Below are 19917 nucleotides of genomic sequence, written 5' to 3' on the forward strand. Positions count from 1 at the left end.
GGTGTAGGCCTTTGGGGGGGTGCAGACCTTCAAGGGGGTGCAGGCCTTCAAGGGGGGAAAGGCAGGCAGGCCTTCAAGGGGGGGACAGGCCTACAAGGGGGGGGACAGGCCTACAAGGGGGGGGACAGGCCTACAAGGGGGGGGACAGGCCTTCAAGGGGGGGTGCAGGCCTTCAAGGGGGGGTGCAGGCCTTCAAGGGGGGTGCAGGCCTTCAAGGGGGAGACAGGCCTTCAAGGGGGGGAAAGGCAGGCAGGCAGGCCTTAAAGGGGGGACAGGCCTACAAGGGGGTGGGACAGGCCTTCAAGGGGGGGACAGGCCTTCGGGGGGGTGCAGACCTTCAAGGGAGTGCAGGCCTTCGGGGGGGGGGTGCAGTCCTTCAGGGGTGGGGTTTAGGCCTTCAGAGGGGGACAGACCTTCGGGTGGGAGGTAAAGTCCTTCGGGGGGTGCAGGTCTTCAGGGGTGGGGTGTAGCCCTTCGGAGGGGGGACAGACCTTCGGGGGAGGGGGGTCCTGGTGTAAAAGTACACAGAGGGAGAGAGGGAAGGGGGGGTTCAAAGATACATGCATATGCCAGACTTTGGGGGTTAGAAATAATGGGTCTAAAAACAGAGGAGTGGGAGAGAGATGGTGCATAATGGGATTTAGGGAGGGAAGGAACAGAAAGGGAGAGAACTTGGAAACAGGGGATGGTGTGGAGGGGGGATAGAGATACTGGATAGGAGGATAGTTGGGAACAGAAAGGGAGAGATGGTGGATCCTGGGGTGGTGGGGAGTTGAGAAAAGGTGAATCTGTGGATGGAGACAAAAAAAAGGAAAGATGCCAGATCTCCGGGAGAGGGAAGGGAAACGGAAGGGGAGAACAGAGATGGCAGACGGATGGTTAGCACGGAGAAAGGAGACCCTGGCAAGCAAGACAACAAGAGCCTGGGACCAACAAGATTTGAATATTGATCAGAGAACAAAAGGTAGAAAAAATAATTTTATTTTCTGTTTTGTGATTACAATATGTTAGATTTGAAAAGTGTACATGAGACAGCTTGAAATGGGAACTTTTCTATTTTTGTGAATGGCAAGGCTGAGTTCAGTTAAAATATATGCTTTATAAGAAAATATAATAATGTGTTTTATAAAGTTTATAAGCATTGCTGGCATACTCGGTGAGGTGTTCCTAGTGTTGGTGGTGGTGGTAGCATGTCAGTGTGTTGAGAGGAAGAGGTAGTCTGGGAAATTCTGCTGAGCAAACTCTGGGCCCATTTCCACCCCCAGTTAGTCCACTCCACTCAACTGGTTCACACACTGAGTGGGTCTTTGGGTGTTATTTCTGGGTAGTTGTTTTAGAATCTCTTCCAGTGGTTTGTCAGTATCTCCTTCTGGTCCAAGGAAGGAAACTTTGTCAACCTTAGCATTGACCTTCAGAATATGTTTGTAACAGCGCTGCTTGTGTGGCATTAGGCTATGTAGTGATCGAAAGAAAAAAACAGACCTTTGCACATTTTTGCACTATATGGTGGGTGTATGAGGAGATTCATTTCCTGCACAGTTAAGTCCATTTTTTCTACTGAATAATAGTATAGGTACAATGAAAGTAAATAGCAAAAATGTTTGAGTAGATAATTAAGGAAATCTTTTTCATATTGCTTGCTTATGGACTGGGAAAAAAGACTGTTCAAGCAAATGTCTCCAGAACTGCTTTAATGGAAAAATTTGATTTTTTTTTTTTTAAGTACTTTGTGAAATTTATTGTTGTTGTGAAATTTATTGTTATACTTTGTTTAAACTTAAAAAGCGGTGTCATTAACAGTGAATCTAATCGAAAAATCGATTCAACAGGGTGAATCGGATCGAATGAAATATTTTTCTCTGAATCAGGCAGCACTATTGGCTACCATGAGAATGGGCTACTGGGCATGATGGACCATTGGTGTGACCCAGTTAGGCTATTCTTATGTTATGTTCTCATCTGTAGGGGCCTTTGTTTTCACTTCTTATTTTAATGTATTTTTTTCCTGGGAACTTATCAGTGTTTTTTTTATAATGGGAACAAAAATGGAAGAGAATTAATGTGTGTGGAATGGGGGGGGGTAACTAATTTCTTCAGCTAAATAATTCAATCCACTTCAAACAGACATAGGAGAACTCACGCACCATTCACACACCCTCCAACCAAAAACGTCAAAAGAAAAAAACTGTTCGACAACCTCCTAGCCATTCGAGCTGCAACACTTGACCCCCAACTCTACAACCTATTGACCTCGACCACAAACTACAAAACCTTAAAAAAAGAAATAAAAACCCTTCTATTAAAAAAACACATAAAACCAAACTAACATAATCAGAACTGTCCCAAGCATCACCTGCAACTACTCCATATGTACTTCTGATGTCATGACAATTCAGACATAATTTATGTTATGTTATGTTTGGAATAATGGTTACATAAATGAGGTTCAATAAAAGAAAATTTTCTGTGGGAGCATTTGTTGGAACTTCTGTTATCCTGATTTCTTCTATCTGTGGGCTTTCTTTAGCTAACCTACTTATCTGGGGCTTTCCACTTCTGCAGCTGCCCTTTTCACGGTCCACTTTGCGCTTGCACTCTCTGGGGAGGGGGGGTTGGGTCTGGGCTTGGTGGGGTAGGTGTGTCTGGTAGTTTTGTCTGGGTGGTGGCTGGGTGTTTCTTGGGTGCTTGTTGTGCGGATTGGTGTGTCTGGTGAGCGGTCTGGGTGTTGTTGCTTGTGGGGGTTTTTTTCATTATAAAATATGGCTGAGGGTCTAGTCCGGCTTATTATTCTTGTGGGTTCTGGGGTGGGATTTGTTTGCTTGCCCCAAGTTTTGGCCTTTTGTTGTGTATTGCTATGCCTCTCATTGGCAATTTTCTCTTGGGAGAGGCTTGTTCATGCTTGTTGTTGCTGTTACTCTCATTCTGTGTTCTTTTTGATAATGTATAAGTTTCTGTACAGACCATGGTTGCTTGTCTGGACCTTTTGCCATTCTCAATAAAAATACTTTGGGAAAAAAAAAAAAAAAAAAAAGAAAATTTTCACTGCCTGTTTCTATTCTGACCATTTATTCCATTTCATGGTTATTGCAAAAAAAAAAAAAAAAAAAATTTTACATGAGGGGGGGGGGGGGTGTCAAAAAATGATGGGCCCCGGGTGCCACATACCCTAGGTACGCCACTGCTTCTATTAAAAATTTTTTTACACAATATGAAACAACTTTATAAACAATTCCAAAAGGGAGCAATGATAGACATTTGAAACAAGAATCAGGGTTTTACCCTGGTAGTGTTCATTACACCATCTCATAGTTCTGAGCTCCTTCAGGCAGTTTATAAAGTGGTTTTAAGTTTATAGTGCTCCCATTTGTTGTTTTTGATGAATGTTTCACCATTTTGGGACACTAGTTTGTAAATTTCTCACCCAAACAGTGACTTAAAGGGGTCCCTCATACAAGTCATTTTTTTTAATTATTTCAAACTTGATGGGTTGCTATTTCCCCCAGTGTTTGGCCAGAGATATCTAATTCTTAACCATCTATTCCTGACTTGAGGATGGCTGCCTCATAGCAGTGACTGGGGTGCCAAACTGTTTCATGTTGCAAGGATAGACTTGAAAGCACCTCGAGTAGTGGTTCAAATACTACAATTCTTCTAACTTTCTCAGTCTTTTCAAGGTTGTTTTTAACTCCTAGCCCCACTCAGCTGTAAAGTACCCATGTTGGTTTTATCGTTCTCTCAGAGAAATTCCTCTATTTGTCCTGTTTGTTTTAGATTGTAAGCTCTACTGAGCAGGGATTGTCTCTTACATGTTTAATTTACAGCAGCACGTCTAGCAGCACGATAGAAATTAGTAGTAGTCTGTATCTTTTTTCTTAAGAGTTCCGTTGGCAGTTCCATGTTGACCATTTTTAGACTTGTTTCAAATTCATTTCACATGAGGACTTGGTTCTTCATTCACGATTATTCAAATTAGGGCTGCATTTCTGAAGTAGACTTTGAAAACTGCAAGGCTTTTCTACATGCTGGTGTAGATTCTTAAATGGTTAATTTTTTTAATTTGGATCTTGTATTATCTTTTTATTACTTTTTATTTAATTTTGAGGGCTGCATTTTGATTAAAATTCTAATCAACATACAGCCTTACTGTGTTGGTTAAATTACATTTGGACACTGGTAGACTTCTCCCCTCTTTTACAAAGCCCACTAGCGCTGGCCAATGCAGTAAATGCTTCGATGCCCATAGGATTGAATGGGTGTTGGAGCACTTGCTGTGCGGATTTATAAAAAGAGGTTTGAACCTTATGACTATTTTTGAAAATGAAACTCTTTATTGTGACAAAGGAAATGAAGATACTTATAAGGTGCTGAAAATTCAAATATTCTAAATGAGATTTTAAAATTTCTAGTAATGTTAAGTTGCTTATTTCATGTTCATGATAGAAAGTTTAATAAATCTGGCCACAGATATATTAAATGTGCAAATAAAAATCTTGTGGTATTTCTGTTGCAGATAATGTTGAACTCCCTGCATAAATATGAGCCTAGAATCCATATAGTGAGGGTTGGAGGACCTCAGCGTATGATCACGAGCCATTCCTTCCCAGAGACACAGTTTATTGCTGTTACTGCTTATCAGAATGAAGAGGTATGTAACCTGTCTTGAGTAGATTTTGAATAGCAAATAAATAGAGGCAATGAAGAAACTGCAGAAAACAGCATAATAAAACAAAAAAAGTAGAAAATATAGGTTCAAAAACAGTCTTTAAATAATCGCAAGAAAAAGTGGTAACATGTTTCAGCACCCTAGCGCCTGCAAATTAAATCTTGAGTCTGATACACATGTAGGTAACAACATATATACATCCACCTATAAAACAAGCATAATTAAAAACATAATTGAATTTATACTTAAAATCAACATACTTAGAAAACCAACAACATAAATAAAACCATGATTGAAAATACTAATGAACAGCATCATTAAAACTGCTTAATTTAAAACAAAATAATTAAACATAATGAAAAAAAAGCAAAATAGTTAAAACAGCAAAAACTAAGGGGTCCTTTTATCAAGGTGCGGTAGGGGTTTAACGCGCGGAATACCGCGCGTTAAAACCGCCTGCCGCACTAGTCCCTAACGCCTCCATTGATGAGGTGTTAGGTTTTTTGCTTGCTGCGGGGGTTAGCGTGTGATTAAATGTCCGACGCGCTAACCCCGCTAGCGCGGCTTAATAAAAGGAACCCTAAGAGAACCCCCCCCAAAAAAAGGCAGAATTCTCTCAAACTGTACCACTTTTTTAATAACAGAAGCTTTTCAAGCACTGAAGAGAAGAACTTTAATCAGCTTATCCAAGTACATGCCTAATCTAAAGGGCTGCATAAAATAAAAAAATATAAAAACAGGGATTATATGGAACCTATATTTACAGTCCTTGCCTCATAGAGCCTGTAGCCAAATCTGGAATAACTTAGGGAACGCGTCCCTTTAGGGATGTCTTGGACTTTTTTTTATCTTTGGATCTCTTGTTCCTCCATTACATTACATTACATTACATTAGTGATTTCTATTCCGCTTGTACCTTGCGGTTCAAAGCGGATTACATAAGAAGAAGCTGGACATTTCCAGGAGGGTATGTGACATTTAGGGTAAGACATAGTAACAGAATGAGTATAGACTTGGTAACATTGGATGAAAGCAGTTATATTACATTACATATCAAATCTTTTTCCAGGCGTTGGTAGGTAATATGAATCGGTAGGATGAATTAGGTTTTTTTTTGTTTTGTTTTTTTTGGTCGGTTGAGGATATGGTGTCAGGGAGTGGGTAACCTGGTCGGTGTATGTGGAAGAGGAGATTAGGTGTTTTGAATATGCTTTTTGAAAAGTAGCGTTTTGATTTCTTTGCGGAATGCTTTGAAGTCAGATGTTGAGGTTAACAATCTGGTTATGGAGGGTTCGAGTTTTGCTGCATGCGTTGCTATGAGGTTATCGTAAAGCTTTTTACGATGAGTGCCGTTGAGTGGTGGGTATGAGAATGGTGTCAGTGTTCTTCTTATTCTGGATGGAAGGTTACGGTGTAGGCGATCGATTAGATAGGCAGGTGCTGTACCGTTGAGTACTTTGAAGATTAGACAGTATAGTTTGAATTGGATTCTGGCTCTAATCGGTAGCCAATGTGAGTCTAGGTAGGCGTTAGTTATGTGGTCATATTTTCCGAGGGAATAGATTAGTCTGAGAGCCGTGTTCTGAATGGTCTGTAGTTTTTTGATCATTTTTTGGAGGTTGTAATCCTCCAAATTGGTGCTGTGATGCTGGGTTAATCCCCTTAGGTTTTCTATTTTATATTTTTTGTAGCTTTGATTGCATTTCCAGACTCGGGATTTGATACGGGTGGGTGGGCTGGTTGATTGGGACGTACATTGGTGTATTGACACTACTTTACGGATTTGTCTTCTCTGTATATCTGCTTTTGGACTGTAGGTGTCCCTTTGTATAGTGGGTTCTGGAGGGGGAGGATAATTTTGGTTCATATTTTAAATTTTACTTTTCCTATGATGTGTTGATCATTGTTACTTTTTAATAAAATGTTTAAACTTAAATAAGTTAAATAGCACCGGTCCCAGTATAGATACTTGCGGCACACCACTATTTACCCTCCTCCATTGAGAAAAATGGCCATTTAACCCTACTCTTTGTTTTCTGTCTAATAACCAATTCTTAATCCACAATTACATTGCCTCTTATCTCATGACTCTTTCATTTTCTCAGGAGAAACCTTTTGTGCATTGAAAAGAGAGCTTTCAACATTTATTCGATATACACATGTAAATGTTGGTATTTGTAGTGTAAATTATGGACAAGGATTCTAAAATAAGGGCCTATACACCCAAACATATGAATATACAGTAGAATCTGTTATCCGGCACCCATGGGGATTGGTGGATGCTGAATAATTGTAGTTTCTGGTTGCTTGAGAGTTACTGAAAAAGTAAGTTTGGTCTCTCTTCCCACCTCACTCTATCATCCCCCCACCCCCACTTGTAGGTCCACCATCTGTTCTTCCCTTCGTTTTCTCACTTTCTCTCCCCCTCTTCTCTCCCACTTTCTCTTCCTCCCTCCCTACGTTCCCAAAGCAGTAGAGCCGGTCCTGACAACCTCCTGTCTCCCTCTGTTCCCAAAACAGCAGTGTCCTCCTGACACTATCTGTAGGGTGAATCGAGGAACCACGAGCACATAAGCAGGGCAGAGGTGCTGTAAGAGGACTTACAGAGACAGATCTTTACTGGTAAGAGTTTGCTGGGAAATTGCTTGCAAACTTGGGGAAATGTAGAGTTAAAAAGTTACAGGTAAGTTCAGGGACAATATTAAGTAATCTACTCACTTGGCAAGGGAGTTTAAGGGATAGTTTTTTCTTAGCACAGATACTGTTCGTAGGCTAGTATTTAAAGGGGTTATTTAAAAATTTCTATAGTATCAGTATAGAGTACAACCAACTAGAAGGCTACAAAAGTAATTCTTGTACAATTCCTCTGGAGGCTTAACGATAGGGTAATGTAACTCCTCAAGCTTTGAGCTGCAGGCAACTTCAAATCAAGTTCTAGCCCCTCCCTATGGACATATTCTGTTACATACCCTAGAACTTCAGTCTGTTTCCTGCAGCTTTGACTGCTGGTTCTTATCTCTTCTGCTCATGATTCATTTTTAAAATTTCTAGTTACTTTATTTTGTTTTTGGCGCAGGTCTTTCCCTTGTGCTGTGGATTCACCCTGCGGGGACATCCTTTGGCGGGAGATTGCAGACTTTTATATTTAAATTGTCTGCTTCTGGGAGGTGCCCTGTTAGTAAAACTGCAGTAAGCCCCTCAGACAGCTTGCAGAACAGATCGTTAATTTTCCCCGGGTTCGTCCGCTATGAGGTAGAGTGCAGGCTGCGTGGTTCTGTGGAGGCATGACCGGTATCAGGACCAGACTGCTTACCTTCCCTAATTGTTCTGGAAATCCGAATAGTCACTGAGTGAGGTGAACGGACAGGTGAGGCAATCAGAAGTGAAAAATCCAGTTTTCCCAGCTTCCTGAGGTAATAAATCTCCATGCTTGCTTGTTAGCTAGCCTGCCAGTTCTGTTATTTCCAGCACAGCCACTGAATGCATGTGTATTGACTATTTTATTTTATTTTATTTTTTTGGGGGGGGTCTCCAAAAGTGGTTTTTGGGTGTTCTCCCTGCATGCCCCAACACACCTCTAAAAATGCAAAATCGCCGTTTTTCCCAGTATATTTTAAAGCAAAATCAGCACCCGCGGCGGCCATCTTGGATTTTATTTAAACTTTTTTAAAGTATATTTTTTGCCCTTTAGGAGCTTAATTTTGGTCCAAACTTCTCAGGACATATTGGCATGAATTCATGCCTTGTTTGTGGCGGATGGCTAGCGGTTTTGCATCTGTATTTCTTATGCATCGCAGGCCATGAGGGGGACGTAACGTGCACAAATCCCACACTATCCCCCTCAGGAGAGGCCCCGCTTCCCTCCAGTTTGATCGGAGATACGTCTGGCATGACTAAAAAGGGTGCAAAGAGTGTTTTGGCGAATTGCTAGCATAGCACCGGGAGAAAAGTCAGAATTCTGCTAAGTGCCTTTTGAATCTGAGGCACGCAGGATGGCACTTACTAAGGGTGCATATTGCCCCACTTACCAAGGGTGTATATTTCCCCCCCTGATTTTTGGTAAAAATGATGTATCTGGATTTTCTGGGTAAAATGGCTATGCCCGTTTTTCTTTTACTCAGAATCTAGTAAGCAGCAGAAGGGGTCTGCCCCACTTCTGGCTTCCAGCATGTCTCTATGTTTGCTTGCTTGGACATTGGGAAGCAGGGGGGCGGTTCCCGCCATCGCTTCTGCTTCAGTCTCTGTACCTTTGCTGTTGCAGGTTCCTCATCAGCATCCGCGGCTATGGCTATTCTAGCAGATCTTCGGCATCCCCCTGCTAGTGGGTACCCAGTCCTTGGGGGCTGCCCCGGCTGTGTGCAGGCTATTTCAGACTGGCCATTTGCCTGACCTTATTTCTGAGTCCTACGGTTCCTGACCTGTTTGCTATCCATTTCCTTTCTGGACAATCCGGATTTGGCTAGGATTTTCTCAGAGGTCTGGGTCCTCTTACAGGTGCTAGGGACATGGCGTATGTTTTTCCATGGGCCCAGAATTCACCTCCCTGGCTCCGCCAACAGTAGTTTCTGCTGTGACGCAGGTCACTAAGTGCACTTCCTTTCCCTCGGATGGAGAGGTTGTCCTGAAGGATGTTCAGGACAGGCAATTGGATTTCATCCTCAAGTGCCTTTTCAGTTCTGTGGCGGCGGGACTGAGATATATCGCAGCCACCTCCTTTGTTGCTGGGCGTGTTATACTTTACTGTGCCGGGATCCCGAGGAGGTTGTCCTTTGGGACTGGATCTCCGAGTTTCCGGGGTGACCTTAAGGCTGTGTCTCCTTTATCAAAGGTTATGCTGTTTTTGATTTGTTCCTGTTCAAATTTCTTGTTCTGCAAAATTTGGTCGCCTTGCATTGCTTGTTTTGAATTTTTCTCATGAGCAGAATTGATATGTAGTGGGGAGTCCCCACACCTCTCTCTCTTCTTATGTTTCCTGTTTTATTAGGTCTACCTGGCTTGTGTACAGACTGAAGTTCCAGGGTATGTAACAGAATATGTCCATAGGGAGAGGTTAGAACTTGATTTGAAGTTACCTGCAGCTCAAAGCTAGAGGAGTTATATTACCCTACCATTCAGCCTCCAGAGGAGATTTAACCAACCATGAGCCCCAGTTTGTATCAAGAATGTTAATCCCTTACAATCCCACTCGCTCTTTAAGATCATCCTCCCAAAATTTGTTAGTCATACCCTCTCTGAAAACAATAGGAACAAGAAGATCAGACATGTTCTCTGTCATGGGCCCACAATGGTGGAATTCTCTCCCTCAATACATTACCACCGAAAGAGATTTACATTCTTTTAAAAAAATTTTGAAAACATACCTTTTTAAAGATGCTTTTAATTTTAATATTATTTAATCTTTTCTTAGCATTTTAAATTTTAATCTAACCCTTTCCTTATGTTTTTCCCCCTATATGTTTTCTTAACTAAGACAGATGTAATCTTTTCCCTCTCTCTCCCTCCACCTCAAGTTTGTCCTGTCTCAAACTTATGTTATTGAGTTTTAATTTTACTCTTAATATTTTATGTTTTATTTTTGTACATCGCTTTGTAAACAGATTTAGCGATAAATCAAATGTTAATAAACCTTGAACCTTGAAACCTTGATTTACAAAAAAGATTAGCAGAGGTAAAAAAAACCTAATCTTTTGTTAGGGTCTCTTTTAGCAAGTAATTAGCTCTTAGAAATATAGGCTACTAGACCCTTAAAGGGGAACCTACCAACGTTACAAAATGACAAAAACTAAATATTACAGGTATCTCCTTGGTTTGCTGTGTGGTATCTGATGTGGTGCCTGTGTAAGTTGATTCTCATCTTTAGCATTTGGACCTCCTCCCAACACAGCATCCTTTTCCTGCATTGAATGAGAGATACTACATTTGAGAGAGCATGCTGAATATTCAATTCGTCATCAAGTTTTCTTGGCAGAATACAGAAGTAGATCACTGGGCCTTTCTTCTGCGGAGTATAAATTTGATGTTGTCACCATTGCATCAAATGCAATCCTCCATCTCCAACGCTGCCCAGATGGGTGGATCATTAGTATGACATCTCCACTGAAACCTGTTCACCTTGAGAGGCCTTGCTGGTAGTGAAACTACCAATGGCACAGCTTTCAGCTTCTCAAATGTGTGCAAGCCCCAGTGGCACAACAAGCCCATATACAATGACTGTTCACTTTTCAACGAAGGCTCTTGACAAAGTATTCAAAGGCAAGGAAATAACACTCCAAACGAAGAGCAGACTTGTCCATGCACTCATTTTCTCTCTTTTTTTTTTTCTTCACTTTCCTTTTGTTCACCCCTTAAATGCCTCCTTTCCTCTCATTTTGAACCTTTTTTAAAATCATTCACTGTGCTTTGACAGATAACTGAACACAAATGCTTATTCTGATGTCTGAAAGGAAGACTCTTGCAAAAGGTTCTTTACAAAGTTTTTCTCTTGTGATTACTTTAGATCAGGGGTGTCCAACCTGCGGCACGAGGGCCGCATGCGGCTCAGTGAAGTATTTTGTGCGGCCCCGGTCAAGGGTGATGCAGTGTTTTCCTCTGCTGCCCCCGGGTGTTTACTGTCTTGCCGGCTCCCTCCTCTGTCTTGCTGTAGCGTTTGCGTGGCCCCAGAAACATTTTTTTTCGGCCAATGCGGTCCAGGGAAGCCAAAAGGTTGGACACCCCTGCTTTAGATAGTCACAAATATGACCCTCTCTTGCTTTGTTAGATGTGTAACAATGGAAGAAATGTTAAGAACCACTGGTTTAGATATAGTAAGTTGTGAATCCAGGATAATTCCTAAATAATGGAAGGTATCAACTGGTGATCTGATTGCCAAAGAGTCAGTGGGATATTTGGGGTTGGGAGTCCTTTGAGAACAAGTCTGCTTCAAAAGCCAAATTTGTAGAGTCGTCATTCATTCATTTCTTCAACAAAGCTCAATCGGCAATCCTATACGTTCTCTCGTCTTGACCAAACTTCACTATTGCAATTCCATTCTCATTGGACTCTCAAAATATCAATTACATTGATTACAGTTAGTTCAGAACACTGTTTTTTTTTTGGGGGGGAGAAACAAGATGGCCGCGCTGTAGTGAGGACGCTGAGTTATGTTCTCCTGCTGCGTTTAAGTTTCCTGCCCTATTTCGGGTTAGATTCTGCTCGCGACATTTCAAAAAGACAAGGCAGAGCGGATGCTTCAGCCCGGCAGCCAGGATCAGCCTCAATGAGACAGGAGGAAATAACCCGTTTCCTGACATCTTCCCCTCAGAGCTTACCGGCTGAGCCAAATCGGAGAGAAATTTCGGCTCTCGGGAGTGAAGTTTCGCTTAGCCCCGTGGGACCTCCACCCCCTCTGCAGCCGCGAGACTGGGGAATAGCGGCGGCTGCACAGGGACGGACAGCGTTACCAATGGAGCTGGAGGGCTTGTCTAATCCTCAGGTTTCTTCAGCGGGAACAACTTCCTCAGAGGAGGTGACTGAGATTTCAGCAAGTGAAGGACGTATTTCTTCAGTCCTTCCCCTGGTAAGACTTGCTGAAATCACTTTAGAGTCTATTTGGACAGCGTTACTCTTTGTATAAACTATGTGCAGGAACCTTACCACTGGTGAATACTCAAGAACAGAGATTGGATAAACTTCAGGAAGAATTGAAGGATCAGGAAGAAAAAGATGATAATTTGGATCAGAGAACTCAAAGTTTACAAGCCTCTCAGTCTGTTATATTATAGGACAGATTATTGTTTGCCAGGAAATCAGAAAACTTTGAAAATTATATGAAAATGCTGAATCTTAGAATTCTTAATTTTCCTAAAGTGCTAACAATATCTCCTAAAGATCCATTCTGTAAGTTTCTAAAAGAAATATTTAAATATGCTGAGACTGGACTACCTTTTTTGCATAGGATATATTACTTGCCAGTACCAAAACAGAAAGCTTCAGCTCCAGTTGTTTCTTCTGAATTTCCTAATCCCCTGAACTTAACAGAAGTTCTTGAAACTTCAGTGGAAGACGTAATCTGTCGTTCTACTCTTGTGGTGACGTTTGTGTCTTTCAACAAGACAAAGAGGCACTTGTTAGGCTGTATTTTTAGGCTGAAAGATGTGACCAGTCTGGACAGTAAGATCAACAATGTTCCCTGATGTCTCAAAAGCAACTCAAACCAGACGGAAAAGGTTTCTTGAATTGAAACAGTTCGTAATACAATTGGGGGGCCAAATACCAATTGAGATATCCTTGTAAATGTAAGATCCTTTTGGATCAGAATTTTTTTTTTTTTTTGAGCCCTCTCAATTACAATTCTTCCTTGAGGGGAAGGGAATAACAATTTCCAATACCTCTGAAGGAATTTAAGACACCACTAAAAGTAAAAAGTAAGAAGATGTAACACTACAATTACTATGATTTTTGCTTTTACTCCTTATAATCAATCTCTAATATGTGAATTTTCTCCTCTAGAATGTGGACTTATTTAGAGTGAATTTTTAAATTACGTAATGAACATTTGATCCAGGTATTATTATTTCCTGTAGAATTGTGCAAGTTCTCTTATTTCTTATATATGTTATGTTTGTTTATGTGTGTGTGTGTATATGTATGTGTGTGTGTATATATATATATATATATATATATATATATATATATATATATATATAATGATAAATAAATTAAAAAAACAAACAAAATACTATTGTAAGATTACTTCACCACCTTTCAAGTGTGGTCATGTCACACCGCTTCTAAAATCAGAACGTATCCTCCCAGTATCATATCACATTCCTTTTAAATACAATATTCTCTCTCATCTGATTGTTTCAAGTGGTCTTCCCTCCTTTCTATATAGTCTCTTGGTACCATACTCTCCACAAAGAACCCTACGTTCTTCACAACAACAGTTATTAGTCGTTCCCTGATTTCGACAGTTCTTCCTCGATTTTCATAGGAATTCCTCATTCTCTGTCATGGCTCTGGAACTCTCTGCCTCTTTATTTCCGTTTAGAAAAATCAATTGTGCCTTTTAAGATTCAATTAAAGGCATATTTCTTCTGGGTTTTCTGTTTTTAATCTTTCTCTGCAAAATGCAGCAGGCAACCTTTTCTATTCTGGCAAGTGGCGTACCTAGGGGGGGCGGGGGGGCGGTCCGCCCCAGGTGCACGCCCCAAGGGAGTGCACAGGAGAGAGCTGGACGGGGGACCCGCGGAGTTAAATACATCTCGAGCCGCGAGGCTCGTCTTCTGTTCCTTCCTGCCCTGCCGCTTACATATAGCAGATGGGAAGTCTTCCCCGATGTCAGCGCTGACGTCGGAGGGAGGGCTTAAGCAAAGCCTGCCCTCCGACGTCAGCGCTGACGTCGAAGAATACTATTTGTGCGCGGCAGGGCAGGCAGGAAACTGAAGACAAGCCTCGCGGCACGAGCTCCTTTTTGCTGAGAAAGTTGCAAAGATGGGCTGGGAGGCAAACGTGGAACACAAAAGGTGGGAAGGAGTGCGTTTTGGACACAAGGCATGGACTTGGGAGAGAAGAAGGGAGGGAAAGAGATGCTGAGGTGGGGGAGGGAATGGGTTTTTGGACACAGAAGGCATAGACTTGGGGAGAGAAGAAGGGAGGGAAAGAGATGCTGAGGTGGGGGAGGGAATGGGTTTTTGGACACAGAAGGCATGGACTTGGGAGAGAGGAAGGGAGGGAAAGAGATGCTGAGGTGGGGGAGGGAATGGGTTTTTGGACACAGAAGGCATGGACTTGGGAGAGAGGAAGGGAGGGAAAGAGATGCTGAGGTGGGGGAGGGAATGGGTTTTTGGACACAGAAGGCATGGACTTGGGAGAGAGGAAGGGAGGGAAAGAGATGCTGAGGTGGGGGAGGGAATGGGTTTTTGGACACAGAAGGCATGGACTTGGGAGAGAGGAAGGGAGGGAAAGAGATGCTGAGGTGGGGGAGGGAATGGGTTTTTGGACACAGAAGACATGGACTTGGGAGGGAGGGAAAGAGATGCTGAGGTGGGGGAGGGAATGGGTTTTTGGACACAGAAGGCATGGACTTGGGAGAGAGGAAGGGAGGGAAAGAGATGCTGAGGTGGGGAAGGGAATGGGTTTTTGGACACAGAAGGCATGGACTTGGGAGAGAGGAAGGGAGGGAAAGAGATGCTGAGGTGGGGGAGGGAATGGGTTTTTGGACACAGAAGGCATGGACTTGGGAGAGAGGAAGGGAGGGAAAGAGATGCTGAGGTGGGGGAGGGAATGGATTTTTGGACACAGAAGGCATGGACTTGGGAGAGAGGAAGGGAGGGAAAGAGATGCTGAGGTGGGGAGGGAATGGGTTTTTGGACACAGAAGGCATGGACTTGGGAGAGAGGAAGGGAGCGAAAGAGATGCTGAGGTGGGGAAGGGAATGGGTTTTTGGACACAGAAGGCATGGACTTGGGAGAGAGGAAGGGAGGGAAAGAGATGCTGAGGTGGGGAAGGGAATGGGTTTTTGGGCACAGAAGGCATGGACTTGGGAGAGAGGAAGGGAGGGAAAGAGATGGTTGTGTACACAGGGAATAGAAGAAAGGAGAATTTTTGGTCATAGGGAGGGAGTGAGGTACAGATAGTGGCATACCAAGGTGTGGGGGGGGGGCGGTCTGCCCCGGGTTTACATCCCAAGGGGGTGCACAGCTGGCCACCCTCCAGTGTTCTCCCTAGGCCGGCAAACTGCGGCTCTTTAGCCACTTGAGTGCCACCGCCGCCATCGGGAACAGGCCTGCGCCGAGTTCTCCCTGCTTTTCCCTGTGGGGCCGACCAACTCTCGCCACCTGCGTTAATTCTGACGTCGGAGAGGACGTTCTGGGCCAGCCAATCGCTGCCTGGCTGGCTTAGAACGTCCTCTCCGATGTTAGAATTGACGTCGGGTGGCGAGAGTCGGTCGGCCCCGCGGGGAAGAGAAGCAGGACGAACTCGGTGCCGGCCTGTTCCTGATGGCGGCAGTGGCAGCCTATTCCCCAGTGGTGGTGGAAGCATTTTCCCAATGGTGGTGGCATAGGGGAGGGCAGGGAGAAAGTAAGAAAGGGGGGACAGGGAGCCAGAAAGAAAGAAAGGGGGCAGGGTGAAACAAAGAAAAATGGGGCATGGAGAGAGAGAGAAAGACAGACATACAGAACGAAAAAGGGTATGGAGAGAGAAAGAAAGAAGGGGGCAGGGTGAAACAAAGAAAGAAATGGGGCACGGAGAGAGAGAGAAAAACAGACATACAGAAAGAAAGGGGGTATGGAGAGAGAGAAAAAGAAAGAAGGGGCAGGGTGAAACAAAGAAAAAGTTTGGGGAGGGAATGAGGTCTGGAGGAGAGGAAGCATACAGGAGGCTGAAAGAAGGGAAGAAATATTGGATGCACAGTCAGAAGAATAAAGTGCAACCAGAGACTGATGAAATTACCAAAGGTAGGAAAAATGATTTTATTTTCAATTTAGTGATCAAAATGTCTGCTTTGAGAATTTATATATGCTGTCTATATTTTGCACTATGGTCCCCTTTTACTAAACCGCAATAGCGTTTTTTAGCGCAGGGAGCCTATGAGCGTTGAGAGCAGTGTGGGGCATTCAGCGCAGCTCCCTGCGCTAAAAACCGCTATTGCATTTTAGTAAAAAGGGAGGGGGAATATTTGTCTATTTTTGAATAGTTGTTACTGAGGTGACATTGCATAAAGTCAACTGCCTTGACCTCTTTGAAAAACCGCACAATATAAATGATAATTAACATTATCTCTGCGTACAGCGTTCTTTGTGTTTTTAAAATTTTATTGTTGGTAGATCATTTTAACTTGGCCACAAAGGTAAGGAGGAGGGAGGGAGGGGGAGCTGCTGAAAGACATCTAGTAATCCTTGCAGGCTTGACTGTGCAGGGAATTATTTTTGTAAAATCATGTTTTGTTATGTGACTGGCATTATTTAGACTTTAATTTCTATGAATGAATAGAATGAAAATGATATAAATTACTTGCTTGTTTTTATGTGCGTGCGCTGAAGGAAAGTGGAGACAGAGTGGGCTGAGGACGCTGAAGGGAAATGGGGAAAAGAGAGTGGGGAGAAGACGCTGATTTATAAATTGACAATTGTACAGAATATTGTTTCTTTTTATACTTTAATATAAACAATTCAAGGCTTGTGTGGATGGAATCAGGTATTTTGCGGAGATGGGGACCGAGCTTATGGGGATTATTCCAATAAAATGGTATTTTTTATTTCTCATTATTTGTTTTATTTTTATTTGTTAATTTGTAAAGTGGTGATTGTTATGTATCAGTTTTTTCAAATTTACATCTACTGTCTTTATATTTTGCACTGTATTAGAGGACATGTGTTACTGTTTTTGTGGTGTTGCATTGTATCCAGGGTCTGGTTTCTTGGCAGTTCAGTTTAACTTTTGTCTACATATTTCTATTTTGTAGTTTGATTATTCCATATTGGGCGAGGGTGTATCTCTGGTCTGTGTGTATGAAAAGAACATAGTTTTCAGTTGGCATTGACTACAGGATCAATTGACTGTGCGGGATCTGGCTTGTTTAGTTTTTCAATGTATGTGCTGGTGTTCTAGTGCTCACTCAGTGTTTAAGATGCTGCCATTTCCTAGGTACACTCTTGTTGTGCGATATGTGGATTGTTACAAAAAGTCATATTTTTCATATAGATTGGGGAGGGGGTGTCAAAAAATGTTGGGCCCCGGATGCCACATACCCTAGGTACGCCACTGATTCTGGCATTCCTGACTTTCTCTCATTTTGTTTAGTGTGGGCAGAAAGAACTTAATTTTTCCATCCCCCACCACATCGTTCATTCCCTCCCTATTCTCTCCCTCTCCCCAACCTTTTGCTTTTATTCCTTCCTCTCCTCAGGTTTCTATGGTTTGTTTTTAACTTGGGGGTCCTTTTATCAAGCTGCGGTAGGGGTTTAACGTGCATGATACTGCATGTTAAACCGCCTGCCGTGCTAGCCGCTAACGCCTGCATTGAGCAGGCGTTAGTTTTTTAGCCGACCGTGGGGGTTAGCGCATGATGAAATGTCCGACGCGCTAACCCCGCTAGCGCGGCTTGATAAAGGGGTCCTTTATATTTGCAGTATATTAAATAAATTGAACTTGATGTTGAACTAGATGTCGAGTGTGAATCTGTAGGAAAAAGAGAATGTATAAAAGTGAAAGGACATGCAAAAGCACTACTGTAGCACATGGACTGTTAAATTAAAAAGGGGAGAAGGGCTGGGATAAGAGGACAAAAGGGGGCTGTAGAAAAGTTTGACCTGGAATGACAGATAAGGAAAAAGAACGAAGCAAAAGCAGTATCTCAGCCCAAGTGAGATAGTATGAAAGAATGGTTTGCTAGATCAAATGCTGCTGAGAGATTAAGAGACGGCAAGAACACTATTATGCTTATCAAAATGGGAGTAAAGGAGGACTGTTTCTGTCGTAAAGAAGGTTCTAAAACCAGATTGTTTGGGGGAGTCAAGTTTTTTTTTTTTCCAATGGTGGATGAGAATTGTAAGATTATTTTCTCTAGTATCTTTGAGATGAAATATTTTGACACTGGGTGATATGGGGATCCACAGAAGGACTTTTTAGAATAGGGTGTACTTTGTCTTATTTTCAAGAGGGATGGGACTTTACCAGAGGTAAGACTATTGTTGATTAGGGACAGTGTCTTGCAATAGGTAGAATTTGCAGCTCTGGGATTTTTTTACCCTGCAAAAGGGAAAGGATTAAGCAAGCATGATATAATTTGCATTCCCGAGAGTTTGTACCTGGAATGTAGACCAAGATGAACCTGATAAGAGCAACTATAGTAATGCCAGATGATATTGTGCTGGCCAAAGCTGATGGGAAGTCTCTTTCTCAAAGAGGATGTGGATAAACTTCCCCCCCATTCCCTAAGATGGATGTTTTGGTTGCAGTGACCCAAGATCATGATTCTGGTCAAGGATTCCCATGATTAGAAGGTTGAGATGCTCTTAAAGTAGCTCTTCAGTTAGCCCTGGAGGACCTACTGGCTATCTGAGGATTACTTCATTTGTTACATTACCTTCCAGTCTCTCCAGAAATGGTTGGTTTGGAACTGGGCGCTAACAATCTTATGGGTTTTGATTGGGTTTGTGTGTACTTGATTAGTGGACTCAGCAGTGGGCACTCGTAGATGGCTTGGCTGCAGCATTAGGTAGCAGATAGTGTCCATGTGGAGGAGTAGCCTAGTGGTTAGTGCAGTGACCTGAGAACCTAGAGAACTGATTTTGTGACCTTGGCAAGTCACTTAACCCTCAATTGCCCCAGATACAAAATGAGTACCTGTATATGATATATAAACTGCCTTGATTGTAACCACAGAAAGGCAGTTTACCAAGTCCCATCCCCTTCCCTATTTGTTTGAAGAGCTAGAGAAACTTGTGAAGAATATGAGGTATCCTCGGCTACTGCAACTGCTTGAGGATCAGTCCCGGGGAGACGCTAGGTCCTTGGTGGGGAGGAGAAGGTTTGGAGGCAGGCTGTTAACTGCTCAAGGAAGACTATTGTGGACTGCAGAAGTTTGATCATGTAACACCTTCCTATCGACTTCTACACTGGCTGCCGATGGAGGCACGTGTGAAATTCAAGTTTGGTTGTTTTTGCTTCAAGGTACTTTATGGCTTAGCCCCTAAATATATAACAGACCTTTTCTCTTTTGCAACCAACCGACATAGGAGAAGCTCACACCCTAACTTTGTCTCTCCGCCGGTTAAAGGTTGTAAATTTAAAAGTCATCACCAACATTTTTTCTCACATCAAGTAGCATTATGGAGTAAAGACCTGGAACAACTGCTCGTGCCTACTACTTATAAGGAATTCAGGAAACGCCTAAAATCACATCTGTTCCTGAAGTACTTAGGTAACTGACCTGTACAATCTTAGTCCTCAACAAATGATCTTTAGAACTGTTAATCACTAACTCTGAACTATGTTTATTCCATTCAATCTATAATACCTATTAATCATTGTAAACCGCATAGAATTTCACGGTCCTGTGGTATATAAACTGTTATTATTATTATTTTTTACGGGGTTCAAATGCTAAAGGCTAGAAGAGTTAACCTTGTGGTGCAAAATGAGGCCAGACAGTGGAAAAACTACCTGAAGTCCAGGAAAGACTACAGTGAAGTTCAAGGGGTACCTCCTGGACTGGTTCCAGGTAGGAGGTTGGCTCAGTTCTTCTGCAGGGTGGACCATCATTGCCTCCA

The 19917-nt window shown here is 42.6% G+C and overlaps 1 protein-coding gene across 1 annotated transcript in view; it reads left to right on the forward strand.

Moving 5' to 3' along the window:
- TBXT (T-box transcription factor T) overlaps positions 1–19917 on the forward strand; it is an 88351-nt gene that overhangs the window by 11367 nt on the left and 57067 nt on the right. The window contains exon 3 of the mRNA XM_033935859.1: positions 4511–4645. Coding sequence (XP_033791750.1) covers positions 4511–4645 — 135 coding nt within the window. The remainder of the gene's footprint in view (positions 1–4510; positions 4646–19917) is intronic.

This window comes from Geotrypetes seraphini, chromosome 3, assembly GCF_902459505.1.
Source record: "Geotrypetes seraphini chromosome 3, aGeoSer1.1, whole genome shotgun sequence".
Classification (NCBI taxonomy): Eukaryota; Metazoa; Chordata; class Amphibia; order Gymnophiona; family Dermophiidae; genus Geotrypetes; species Geotrypetes seraphini.